Here is a 13,215-nt window from a genome sequence, read left to right as displayed (position 1 = left end):
TCATCATTATCATCATCATCATCATCATCATCATCATCATCATCTCTCTTTTTTTTTTCTTCTTACACTTATCCTTTATATTCTTATCTCCCCTCCTTCATTCCCTTCCTTTCTGTGTTCTTTTCTATTTCCTTCCTTTCTTTTTTCCTCCTCTTCCTCCTCTTCCTCTTCCTCCTACTCTTAGTTCTCGTATTTTTTTTTTTTCTTTCCTCTTCGCTTCTTCTTTCTCGTTCTTCATCACTACCATCATCATCACTACTACAATCATCATCACCATCACTATCACAATTATCACTCCCATCATCACTACTATTACAAACACCACCATCACCGTATTTAATTAATGATGCATTCGTACCAGCCACAAGGTTTAATTATCAAAACATCATTACTTTTTTTTTCACACTGCATATTTTTTAAACATTTTCTTTCTTACAAATTTAACGCAAGAGATTTATGCATGAATTTTCTAAACCTGCGTGAATTAAAGCGGTCACATTTATCTCGTGTGTATGTACGTGTGTGTGTGTGTGTGTGTGTGTGTGTGTATGTGTGTGTGTAGTGCGTAGGAATGCGGTACGGATCGCGTGTACCGAACAGCGAGACAAGTGACGGCTACAGGAGAAATGAAGACAAGTATATTCTAATTCCCACATGTCCCAGGATCACGTGATGGTTGCAGTGATTATGATAGAGTTTTATGACTTGAGGCTTTTCGTTGGTAGCGAGTCACGAGCCTTTTGTTCTTGTTAGTGAGAGGGAAGCTTAGTTGATCGAGGAGATGGACTACAGATTGAAAGATAAAATGGTAGATGAATAAATAAATAGATATAGACAGACAGATAGCTAGATGGTATATAGATGGATAGATAGATAAACAGATAAAAGGATAAATATGCTGGTAAACAGGTAGAATGATAGATAGATAGATAGATGGATAGATAGATAGATAGATTGATAAGCAGTATTATAGCAGATAAGATAAATTAAGATATGCTGAAAGAAACTAATGTTGTATAAAGTCATTATCCTATTTTATGAATAACTTTAAAGGAAAAAAATAAGATACGTACAGACAGAAAATATGTAGTCACCATTCATCATCCTATCAAATGAATAATACCGAAAATATGCTAGAAAAAAAAAATGTTATAATCATGTATATAGGAACTCTTTCATGACGGAGGTTTCAAGACACTTATCCTTCAATTTTGAATAATCCTTTTGACTTTCTCTTGTGGGATTGACATCTTAGTGTGCCCTTTTTTTTTTTTTTTGTCTTACTTTTTGTTGACCTAGAATAGTGTCCCTCTTAGATAAAAAGAAAAAAAAAGAGCCATCACGACGCCCTCCGCCTGTCTGTCTCTGTGCCCTCGTTTACTGGGCCCTCCATTCTTTCCCTTCCCTCTTTTAAACGTTGGGAAATGTGTTATCATGTCGTCCAAACACGCCTGTGATTTGCGAATAACGTTCATGTTTTTGTCACGTCAAGTTGTCCGGAAAATATAATCATGTTTTCTGAGGGGAGGAAAGAAATCTGATTTTTTATGCATCACAAAGTTTTTTTTTTTTTTTTCTGGGAAGGTAATTTTGAATGAGTGACAGGTTGAATTATTTATTTGATGCACTAACTTTGCTTTTTTACTGGAGGCAACGAGGCAGAAATGTACCTGTGGGCTTTCTCATTAAGCGAGGAAGACCGCAAGTTAGGGTTTGTTTTTTTTGTCACGTCCGCTTTACTATGTTTGCTTCTCTGTATTGCCTTATGTTGTGCATTGTGTTGCATCGTGCAGGGCTGTGCTGGGTGAGGGAAACAGGCGTGGTGACTGGTGAGGGAGGGAGTTGTGGTGAAGGTACAGAAGGGAAGCCGGAAGGAAGATACGTGAGAGTCATAATTTTGATGTGAGGGATGTAGTTGTGGCGAGTACAGTGCTGAGTGTCTAAAAAAAAAAGTGAGGCGTGGTGGTGTGCGGCTGTTGTGAGGCCGAGATGTGGTGATTGGCGTGTGGTGAATGGTGAGTGAGGTGTGGAATCGTTTGCTGTGTGATGAAGAACATGAAGAACGTTTAGACATAAGAGCATAAGAACATACTACTCTGCAAGAAGTCTGTGAGCCTGTATATGGCAGTCCCTGTTGAGGAAGTGTGCTGAGGAAGGTGTGTGGTGAGTGGAGTCAGTATTCAGAAATACATTGCTCTTTCATCAGAATTATTTTCAAAGGCCAAAGAGATGATTTGCCAGGTTCTCAAAAATCTTTCTCCGATTAATATTGTAGAAATCTTGTTATTCTGTCTCCAGGATCGTGAAAACACCTTAAAAACTCTTTTAACTTCAATTAGAGCTTTTTGAATGGGGGTTGGGGTGCAGCGCAGAAGTGTTTCAGAATATTGGTTTTATTTAGTGATTTATTTATTTTTTTTCATGGTCCATTGCTGTGCGATGTGCAGTGAAGTAACCCGTGTTCTTCCTTTCACTTGCAGTGGTGGAGACCCGCACCCCAATGGGCCTGGATCCCACACCCAAACCCCAGCGGAAGCTCATCCAGGCGCCCAGGTTCAACATTTCAGCGGAGGTACTGAGTGTTTGAGTTCGTGTTTATTTGAACTGACTGAGTGTTTGAGTTCATGTGTTGATCAGTAATCTGTTTCATGGATGCAAATTTGGTCAAACATACTTTTTACTTGTAGCTCCATATTAAATTTACTCTTTATAAACCGAGCTTAGATGATGTACAGATGGACAGTAAATTGATTTGTATCATTTTTAATGTTCCGCGAGATCTCTTAAAATTCAGTTTACATATCTAACTTTATTTCGAAGCTTTTTTTTTTTTTTTTGTCAGACTTTTATTTTTAGGCTCAATCTCTATAACATTTTTATGTTTCCCCCCCTTAAATCTAGTCTGTATTAGGAGCAATATTTAACTTTATTTCCGATCCTCGTAATGTTACACTGTCAAATATTCCCTCGGGTGCAGTTTACATTCCACCTCACACTTTTTTTTTCTCTCTCTCTCTCTCCTCCCTACAGGATGAAGATGACGATGACTTGAGTGACATCCCGCCCTCCAGTCCCCGCCTCGGCTATTCCTCCGTGGTGGGCACTGTGCGCAGCCCTGGATCCGGTTCTCCAGAGAGCCCTCAGTCCCCTCTGACGTCACCTTGGTCTCGGATGGGTAAGTTCACGCCACGCCCACCAGCGAGGATTTCCGGGACAAAAACGTTCCCGCGGCCTTCAAGGGATTTGCATCAGTAATACTCACAGGCTATATATATTTCTATGGAATATGGTAATACTACATTCCCAGTACGACCGTTTCTCGATTACTTACAAAACAACTATTTTTGTCGTAAAATTTTAAGTTTTATTTATTATTTATTTATTTATTTATTTATTTATTTGTTTTTAGTTATTTGAACGTCTTTATTTAGTTTACAACCCGGATTTTGTCTCGTTTTTAGAACATAAACATAAAAACATAAGAAAATAAGGGAAGCTGCAAGAAGCCACTAGGCCTACACATGGTAGTCCCCGCATGAAACATACCACCTCTTTCCACATACCATTCTCATCCGTAAGTTCTCTAATGATTCAGCACTAACAACTTGCTCACTAACAACTTCCTCATGAAACTTTTTTTTTTTTTGCACGTTATTAACCAAATATGTCTTTGTTCAGCCTTCGACTTGGTCAACTATGGGAACACAGGAACACCCGAGCGGCGGCATTCCATCACGCTATGTGAGACGCCCTCGCTTAACCAGCACTCCTCGGCCTCACTCAGCCCGCCCACCTCGCTGCCTCAGTCCCGCAACACCACGGCGCCCAGCTCGCCCGCGCACCAGGACTACCTTCCCTCCACCTCACAGACCCAGAGGGACTTCCTGTCGTCGGTGAGTGGTGTTCCGTCTCCCAGCAGGCCTTGCTGATGTTAGGCTAATGCTGCTGTTTTTGTTCGGCCTTTGTTATTTCTTGTTTTTTTTTCTTTCTTTCGCTTTTTTCTCGTTCATTGTTTCTTTCTTTTTCTTTACTTTTCTCATTTTCTTTTTCTTTTTTCTTTTCATCTACCTCTTCAGCAGCAGTACCAGTAGTAGTACTAGTAGAAGTGAAGTCGAGTACCGCTGTTCAAGGAGCCACAAACTCACTAATATGTCTCTATCACTTTCCAGGCCCACTTCTCTGCCCGGCTGGACTGCCTGGCACTCACCCTTGAGGAAGTGGTTCACATCCGCAACGTTCTAACCAAAGCTGACCTAGAGGCCCTGCCCCTTGATCTCACCATCAAGGAGGACATGGCCAAGGGAAAGATATGCTTCCTCTGCATGAAGACCAGATTTGGCTTCTTTGGTCCTCGAGGCACCACCTGTAGACTTTGTAAGAGGACGGTGTGCAAAAAGTGTATCACCAAGGTAGGGAGCTATTACTTCTTGGTTAACTGGTAGTAGTAGTAGTAGTAGTAGTAGTAGTAATAGTAGTAACAATTGTAAACATATATGAGAGAACTGTGTGACTGTAACCAAGTATTTTCTTTTTTTTTTTTTCTTCGGAATGTGTATTGTATCATCGCAATACACATACCCGCCCCCAAATAAAAAGGAGAAAAAAGTTATTGCTCATTCCATAAATACAGAAAATAATAATGATACAAGAAAAGAGCAGAGTGAAATGCCTTAGTACAAACAAACTTTCATTATTAGTACATGAATTTTCTCACATCCATATATATATATTTTTTTTCCTCCGACTTACACTGTGTTTTATTCCCACAGATGCGAATACCCACCGAGCATTTCTCCAACATCCCAGTGCAGATGTTGACACCTCAGTCCCTGTCTCCACGTGAGGATGAAGAAGATTCTGTTTCTCTGCCACGATCCATCCTCTCCAGACTCACGGTGAGGCATTCTCTCTCTCTCTCTCTCTCTCTCTCTCTCTCTCTCTCTCTCTCTCTCTCTCTCTCTCTCTCTCTGAAACTGCCTTAAGAAATTAGACACTACAATAAAATATCCATGGTGTTCTTTTATCACTCCCAACCCTCGCTAGTAATTCAATGGAAGCAGACTAGCAGTATTTCAGGATTCATATTCAAGAAGGAAAATTGAGTGCAATTGAAATGAACAGTCACACAGGTCCTAGAGAGAAGTTAGGTAAAAAAATAAATAAAAAATATAACAGGTAATGTTTGCATACCACTCCTCAGAGAAAGTTAAGGGAAATTTACACTGAAGCAGTATAGTGATAGACTAAGCAAGACATGTTCACAGTACATACATGTTTGCAACACAGGAATGAAAGTTTATCAAAGAAAGAAATTATTATTATTGATTGAAAATATAGATGAGATCTACCTATTTTCTATCCATGTTGCTGGTGACTATGTATTTATTGATATTCTGAATGTATGTATGAGGAAACAAGAAAACATTCTCTGAAGACTATAAAGTGCTAGAATGGAACACTTAGGGAGCATCACTCTGAACAAATGAGTGCTGTAGATTTGTTGGGTAAGAAAGTTCTCCTCCACTGCCAGAATTCTTAATTACAATCTATGTCATGAAAATATTAAGCAACTGAATAAAACAGAGCAAAACGTGCATCATATATGGTAATACAGCATGTTCAGCTCTCAAGATGGGACAAGACAAGGTCCTTCCTTTGATACCTAGCAGTCCTTAGATGATGAGTTTTGTGTTGTGCCCTGCATCCTGGTGAAGTGGTCCTGTGTCCTCCACCACCAAACTCACCTGTGGCACCTTAATGCAGATGAGATTGACTCCAAGGGGATGGCTCCTGTTGGACAAAGATGTTTATAAACTTAGTAATATCACTCTTTTGTTTCTTGTGAGCCTTATCAGCATGAGTGTTGTTCCTCACACCCCTTGCTGTGAGTGCTGTTATTGTCAGTCTTTCTATAAACCATTGTATAAATGAAAACACCAAAGGATAAGTTACTGAAATGGGTCACACCTAGATACTTAGTTACATAACATTTTCAGCAAAAGCAGTAATAGCAGTAATGGTTATAATGACATGATAATACGAGTATAATGTCATTGTAATGGGAAAGACATGTTCAGGATACCAGCCCCTAATAATTATAGACATGAATTATAATGAGGTATATGATTCAAGTAATATTTATGCATTTAATTATGTTCATTCCATTTGCATATCATTAACACTCATGATTTACAAGAGTAATTATGTAATTGTACGTGAGATGGAAACAGTCCCATACGGCCAGCCACCTACATTACTAGTACTAAATTATTTGATTATGCAATATGATAAAGAAAGATTGCATTGCATAATTTTTTGCTCCTGGATGGATGAATTACAGTGTTATTAAATATTGTAGGTTCTCCACATTTTCACTTGGGAATATTGTAGAAGCCAGGTGACTGGTTTGAAGTTCTTGAAGTAATATGTGAATCTGCTATCTGTGTGAACTTTTAATGGGTTTCCTCTAGTGGCTTCTCCCAAAACTTGTGACAAAACTCTGTAAAAGAAATGGTTTTCCTTATTGTCAAAAACACTGCACCTTTCTCATCAACTCATTTTATTCATCTTGCATTTTTCTCTCACATACTTCAGTTTTAGTTTCCCATGTTATGTATTTGAGAAAAATTTTATTGTATATATGTGTTAATATGAGACTATCTTCAAGTCATTCACAATGAAACCTCTCTTTCAGATGTTCCTTCATCTGTTGTCACATGCAATATATGTACATTCAACAAAAAATTTAATGTTTATCTTCTGTGTGTGTGAGATCTGTTTTGTAAATTATGTTGATTTTATAGCTCATACCATTCTGTATTTTCCTTTGTATTTATCATCTCTTAGTGAAATTCTTCAGGTTGATATTCTCTGCCTCGTGGACACAATTTAGATTGCAGTGAGCTAGTCCAGCAGCCTCTGTAAAGTACATTTGCCTTGTATACATAACTAGATCACTAGTTCATAGTAAAAGTAATGTGTCTGGATTAGACAGTTGAAGATTTTATAGAATTTCAAGAGTAGAAATATGTACAGGTGAATCCAGCATCCATAGAGCATTAGCCATGCTAAGCCCAGGGACAGGCCTTTTTACAGAACCTGTAGGGTAAATAGTGACTTTCTTTACAGTTTAACATCTCAGAACACATCGGTAAGCGTTCTCAGGTAAAAGAGCCTGAGGAGCAAAAAGCAAGTGGTAACCTCCCCTCTAAGGTACAATGCACAAGGCTCAGCTTTGGAAGCCATGACACAAAATTCAGCTTATGCTCTCACTTAGGCAGAGCCATGACATTTTTTTATTTTCATTTTTTATTTATCTTTGCTTTCTTGAGGCTTTTTAATGCTTCCTACCATATCAGAAACCACTGTGGATTGTTGAATCCCTTTCCACATTACAATTAAGACTTAAGATAAGCTGTGACTCTCTAGCAGCACTATATTCCATTTTCTTTTGTATGTAGGTGATAAAGCTTCCAGTTTGTCACCCATAATATTACTATGTTATTTTGTTGTGTGTATTGAAGTGTTGTTATTGTTTTCACTCAGTTGTGCTATTCTTTCATCTTTCTACCTTCTTATGCATGCATATTTGAAAAAAAGAGTGACTGTGTTTAGCTGAGGCATGATCCCCAAGCTTTCCCTTGGCACCTGATGGACAGTGACCACCCATGTTTAGCAAGGTGGTGACTTAGTCCTCTTCCCCATCCTGAGCATCACCTGGTGGTGATTAATACTTGCTTCATTCTGCTTGTTTTCTATGTCCAGTGTGGTGAAATTAAGGAAAATTCTTTGACTAGGACAGTTTTCCATGCTATATAGTTTGCCCTCTTGTTGCCACCAGCACACAAAAAGTTCCTGGATAATATCCTGAAGATATTCCTCTGTCATGACATGCCTTGTATAATGTGGGACTTTCCCACAAGGGAAAGAGGCATCTTTAAAAGTAAAAAGTGTGCTGTTAGATATTATGTTTTTTTTTTTAATCATTATTATTCCTAAACTAAGATGTTAACCCCACCACCCACTACAGTGTGGTCTGTACTGGATAACTAACCATAGAGTCAACTCCAAGATGTGGGGTATAGAGTATCTCAAAATTCCCTGTATAGTAAAAGACACAGGGACTAGGAACCTTTTTTTGATGAGGCAAGATGTGGAGTGGAAGGAGATATTTAGTTTTCCCCTAATCCTGAGGGATATCTTATCTCAGCTGTCCTCCTTGAAGGAAGATGTCACCTTCGTATATACTGTAGATAAACAGATGCACCAGGTGGTACATGTTAGCAGAGATGTAAATATAATTTTTTGATATATTGGATTTTTCTGAGAAAGGGGAACATAATTAAGAGTGTTATGCAGTGTTATGATATATGAAGATTATCACTTATCATTTCCCTCCACCCTCAGGAGCTGCCTCTACCTGGAAGTGGCACCACCAGCATGACCAATAGCACATCAGAGCGCCGGGACAGTGTCAGTGGCAGTGTGGGCTCTGCTCCCTCCTCACCAGCCACCTCACGGGCATCTGACGGGCCATCCTCCCTGCCAACACAGCCCCCTGCCCCCTACGTCAATGAGGCCATCAGGAAGTACGTATCACAGGAGTTGGCTTTGTTGCCTTCTGTGCTGTTGCATCCTGTGATGGTTTCCCTTGCTGGTTTTTTGCATGACTGCATATAATTATGGATCTTGCTTTGTCCACCTGAGATCTCATTTTTGTGCTTGCTTGAAATCCATTAATATTGCCTGATATCTTAAATGCTGTCTGCTTGAAGTTACTACATCACTGCGCTTTTATATCCATGTGTCAAGTTCTCATTTAATTCACTCTGCATGCATTGTTTTGGTTTTGTTTTTGCTTGGCCTCTGCTTTATGTGGTACCAATGGTTGTTGTCTGCTTGGCTGCTACATATACAGAGTTCACCTCAATTCACCTCGACGTGTCACCATTAATCGCTCTTATACCATTGGTCGCCGAGGCCACCCATCTTGGCCACACCACAAGTTAGTTGTTGCAACATTCATTGTGTGTGTGTGTGTGTGTGTGTGTGTGTGTGTGTGTGTGTGTGTGTGTGTGTGTGTGTGTGTGTGTGTGTGTGTGTGTGTGTGTGTGTGTGTCATAGTGAATGTCTTGACATTCTCATGTATTAATATTATGATTATTATTTCAAAAATTGTAATGATGGTAATGAAATTATTTGTTTTCTTTTTGTCCAGGTTCTTTTTAATGAATCTGTAGTCATCACAATAAAGTTTATATTACACACTTATGCATGCAAACAAAGTTAATGTCACAATACATACATGAATTTATAGTCCAGAGTGTCCCATAGAGGACCAAGCTGAGGTTGCATTGGTGTTCATGGTTTGTTTGTTACTTATTTACAAGTTCTCTCACTGGAGTAAAGCAGTGTTTTCACTAATTCGGTGTTATAAATATGCTCCCTATTACTTGCATGTTTATTTTCTGTTGTCCTTGGAACACTCTACCTCTATTGCATGGCACATGACTTCTAAGCTTGGCTTAATCTGTCCCTCAAGACGACCTCCAAAGCTGGTACGTGCGAGGACACTTGCCAGTAGTGAGTGCAGAGTTATTGAGAAGCAGCTTACTGAGTAAGTGGATCATTTGTTTTACTGATACAAATGGAGTTAATGACTTCTCATTTAACAAAGTTTGCATAATATTTGTTAATAAATGTGATGCAACCTATTCATAACATCTTGTTCAGTACTAGGCTTGAATATGATTAATAATGTTGGATAAGAAAAAAAGGAAAGATTTTTAAAATTCATATTTAATCAACTGTGGGATTTTGTCAGAATTTTTAGTTTTATCTTGAATATGTGCATGTGTCATATAATTTCATCTGTGTATGAAATTGCATCAGTTGTATATTGCGAGTACGTATGTATGTGTGCATGTGTTGTAGCTATGTGCATTTATGAAATGGTAACTGAGTTAGAATATGGTGAAACAAACCATAAAAAAAAATTGCATGATAAATATATATACATTTGGATCCATAAGAAGCAACGTCTGAAATGTTAATCAAGTATTTTACAACCCAGGAAGCAGAAGCAGAGGTCCCGGGCCATCCCGCAGCCGACAGAGGAGCACCTGCGAGGGGAGCTGATGTCAGTGTGTGGAGACTGCAAGGCCATGGTGCTGCACATCCTTGCCTCCATCAAGGTGCGTCGAGAACAGCAGGCAACTGGCTCAACGCCACACGACTCACCAAGACACCACCTGCACCTCAACCTGAACCCCGTGTACCACTAGACACTACTGCCGCAGTTCACGGCACCAAAATGTTCCCTCATGGATTCCTGACAGTTCACTAAAAAAATTAAATGCTATGTGTATGTTCTCAAACACCAAAAAAGAGATTATCCATTCCTTATAGTAATGGAAAATAAATGTAGCTTCAGACCTCTCTTGAATACAGAACTCTGGTCTACATGAAACATGATGAATTACTCAAAGGTAAAGAACACTTGTGTATGTAAACATAATCTATTTCATCATTGTAGAGGTAAGAACATGTTGAGTGTAGGAATCAAATACTAGAATCACTGTGTCTTTCATTCAACAGTTGACTGGCTGATCCAGTGTTTCAGCAACAATATCAGCAGGCAATGCCAAGCTTTACTCAAACACAACCAATAACAGTTCATAATGTATAGTCTGAAAGGCACCATGAAATACTATTCACAGTAATGTAGTAAACTGTAACTGTGCTTTTATATTTCTTTTCAGTTCACCATTATATAAATAGGTAGTTTAGTATCCCAAAATTCATTGTGATAAAAGTAAAGAATATATTTTTTGAAATTAACCTGACAATAGGAAATGAGGCTTTAATGATAGATTCCCTAAAGTGTGTTACTTCATATTAGAGACAATATATTTTTGAATGTTTCATGTTTTACTTACTTTGCTTTACAAACTTTCCCAGTATTAAGAGAGAAAAGATATTTTGATGTATGATATTAATGCCAAAGGCAATCATTGTGATGAACACACGTGTGACATCCTGAGCTTTGTGCTGAAGGTCCCCAGACCAGTCCTATTACTCCAGTATAATAGTGGTTTCTTTGATGTTTCAAACTTATATATTTCTCTCCTTTGATGTTGACAATATTATTCACAGTTGGCATTTTGTGAATTTAGTGAAAATCCCAATGGATTAGTTACTGAATGTTCATCCATGCAAATATCCCTTAAATACTCTTACTTGTTGGATGACTTCCAAGTGAGTGGGCCATACCACTCTGCTGTACAATAGTGGGCAGCCCCGGCGTCATATTGAGGCTGGACGGTTCCATAATTACTTACTGTATTCTTGGTTATGTGGGAGATTAGTCCGTATATATAAAGAGAGTGCAGTGATATAATATTCAAGTGCATAATTTTTTTCTTGTGATCAATAGGCTAATAACATTCCAGGCTGCACTCCCTCCCCTGCCCAATGACTCCCAGCAGTCAGCAGAGGGGTGCAGGCAATAGTGTCTCCACTATGACATGTAAGCAAGTAGTCTCATCTTGATTGAATTTTTTGTAAATATTATATATACACACATATTTTCCTCATGTACATAGAGCCTCCTTTTTGTTTATAGATGGATGATTCTGACTTTTCAAAAGTTCAATTCTGCCTTTTTTAATTTTACCTGAAGTACAGTCACTATTGTATAGTTTGGCTTTGTTTAATTTTAGCCTGTCTTGTGTATGTGTGAGTGATATAATAATTCTTCAGTGATTTGCAAGATGTAATGAGTTTGCCATAGTTTCTCCCAATCCCTTGTGTCCACCCAGGGTCAGCAGTGACACACCCTGCTGGAGCCTGGGAACTTTTTACCACTGCACAAACTTGTTACTGCTTAATATATATAATGCATAAACTCTTCAGTTTTCATTTAATACAAAACTTTTCAATGACTTCCATTATTTTCATGCTAATATACTTAATATACTTTTAAATTATGGACTAACGCTAAATAAAATTTAGGTTTTATTATTTTTATATATGTATTGTTACAATATTCATTATTAACATTCAGTGATTATCTTTCTGGGTAAACTTATGGTCCCTAATATCTGTAACACAAGGTGTTGTCTGCAAGCATTTATGGCATTTCGGGATAAGGATCAATGATCTGGAAGCTTTCAATACTTTTTTTTCTTTTGCATGTATGTACTATCATGTAGAGTGAATATATTGTCAAAATTAAGAGTGATGTGATGGTCAGCTAGAGCATTGGTGCAGAGTAGGTTCCTCCCTCCTTGGGCAGTGTTTCATTGACAAGACTCCTGTGGGAGCAGCCAGTCTGTTACTGCAGAATTAAGAATTATATTATTAAAAATTTTATGGTGCCAGAAAGGGTTGAGATTGACTCCTGCTAGTAAATTGCTGTGCTGTGTGTCTGATGTGGGTGTTGAGGAGTTGAAGTTGACAACTTAAAGTGAAGCATGTTTCTTATATTTGCAATGCAGTATAACTTAGCAAGTTTACCAAAATATTTATGCCAAAAATGAAACTCTTTCAGCATCATTGCCACTGACCACCACACAGCATAAAGCTGCTGGGCAAAACAAACATGTGTCAGTATCTCCCAAAAAAGCATACTGGATTCTTCAACATCATTGTCACTGTCTTTAAAACTCGACCAGAGCAGGGATCCCACGGAGCCCTGTCATGTACATATCAAAATGTGACTTTATCCCCCACATTAATCATTAATTTGTTGCCACTACTTATTTGTCTTTCAGTTGTCAATTCAATTCAGGAGCATATTGGCCCACCAGTCATGTGGAGTCCCACTGTGGTCAGAGCAGTATTGTGGAGTGTGGTGGGTGGGTCGGCTGCCAGCAGACCCTTGTGGTCTGCTGGGGAAGTGTACAAAATGTCTGCGTTAAGAGTTTAGTCATTGTATATATCTAGAGATTGGTTTGGAGTTCATTATATTAAATAAAGTGTTGTCAACTACTGTGTTGTATTCTGTTGTCCATGAAACTATATTTTGCATTCTTTTTGTAATGTTTTGCTGTTTTCTCTGGATTACACAAAGATGTGCCAACTCCTACAACAAAAATCCCTACTAATGCCATCTCATTTAAAAGGCTATTGTGCCATGCAGTGATGACGATGCTTAGAGATGATACTCAATTATTTTTATGAGTAGTTCTTAAAAAGTTACCTGTTTTCAGTGTT

At 38.5% G+C, this 13,215-nt stretch overlaps 1 protein-coding gene across 8 annotated transcripts in view; it reads left to right on the top strand.

Annotated features, from left to right (window-relative positions):
• The window catches only part of LOC135094641 (protein spire homolog 1-like), a 237,877-nt gene extending 224,887 nt beyond the window's left edge, over positions 1 to 12,990 (top strand). For 4 of the 8 annotated variants that reach the window (XM_063994900.1, XM_063994910.1, XM_063994945.1 and 1 more), the window contains 10 exons: positions 2,481 to 2,572; positions 3,031 to 3,175; positions 3,679 to 3,893; positions 4,170 to 4,409; positions 4,770 to 4,895; positions 7,129 to 7,212; positions 8,407 to 8,588; positions 8,918 to 9,004; positions 9,542 to 9,616; positions 10,073 to 12,990. In XM_063994900.1, the coding sequence (XP_063850970.1) occupies positions 2,481 to 2,572; positions 3,031 to 3,175; positions 3,679 to 3,893; positions 4,170 to 4,409; positions 4,770 to 4,895; positions 7,129 to 7,212; positions 8,407 to 8,588; positions 8,918 to 9,004; positions 9,542 to 9,616; positions 10,073 to 10,283 (1,457 nt within the window). In that variant the 3' untranslated portion in view covers positions 10,284 to 12,990. The remainder of the gene's footprint in view (positions 1 to 2,480; positions 2,573 to 3,030; positions 3,176 to 3,678; positions 3,894 to 4,169; positions 4,410 to 4,769; positions 4,896 to 7,128; positions 7,213 to 8,406; positions 8,589 to 8,917; positions 9,005 to 9,541; positions 9,617 to 10,072) is intronic. The other 4 variants (XM_063994926.1, XM_063994919.1, XM_063994934.1 and 1 more) reach the window with 4 other exon arrangements.
• The last annotated feature ends 225 nt before the right edge of the window (positions 12,991 to 13,215 follow it).

The sequence above is a fragment of the Scylla paramamosain genome, chromosome 3, assembly GCF_035594125.1.
Source record: "Scylla paramamosain isolate STU-SP2022 chromosome 3, ASM3559412v1, whole genome shotgun sequence".
Lineage (NCBI taxonomy): Eukaryota > Metazoa > Arthropoda > Malacostraca > Decapoda > Portunidae > Scylla > Scylla paramamosain.
The sequence above is the reverse complement of the archived record's forward strand: the minus strand, read 5'-3'. Positions and strand labels throughout refer to the sequence as shown.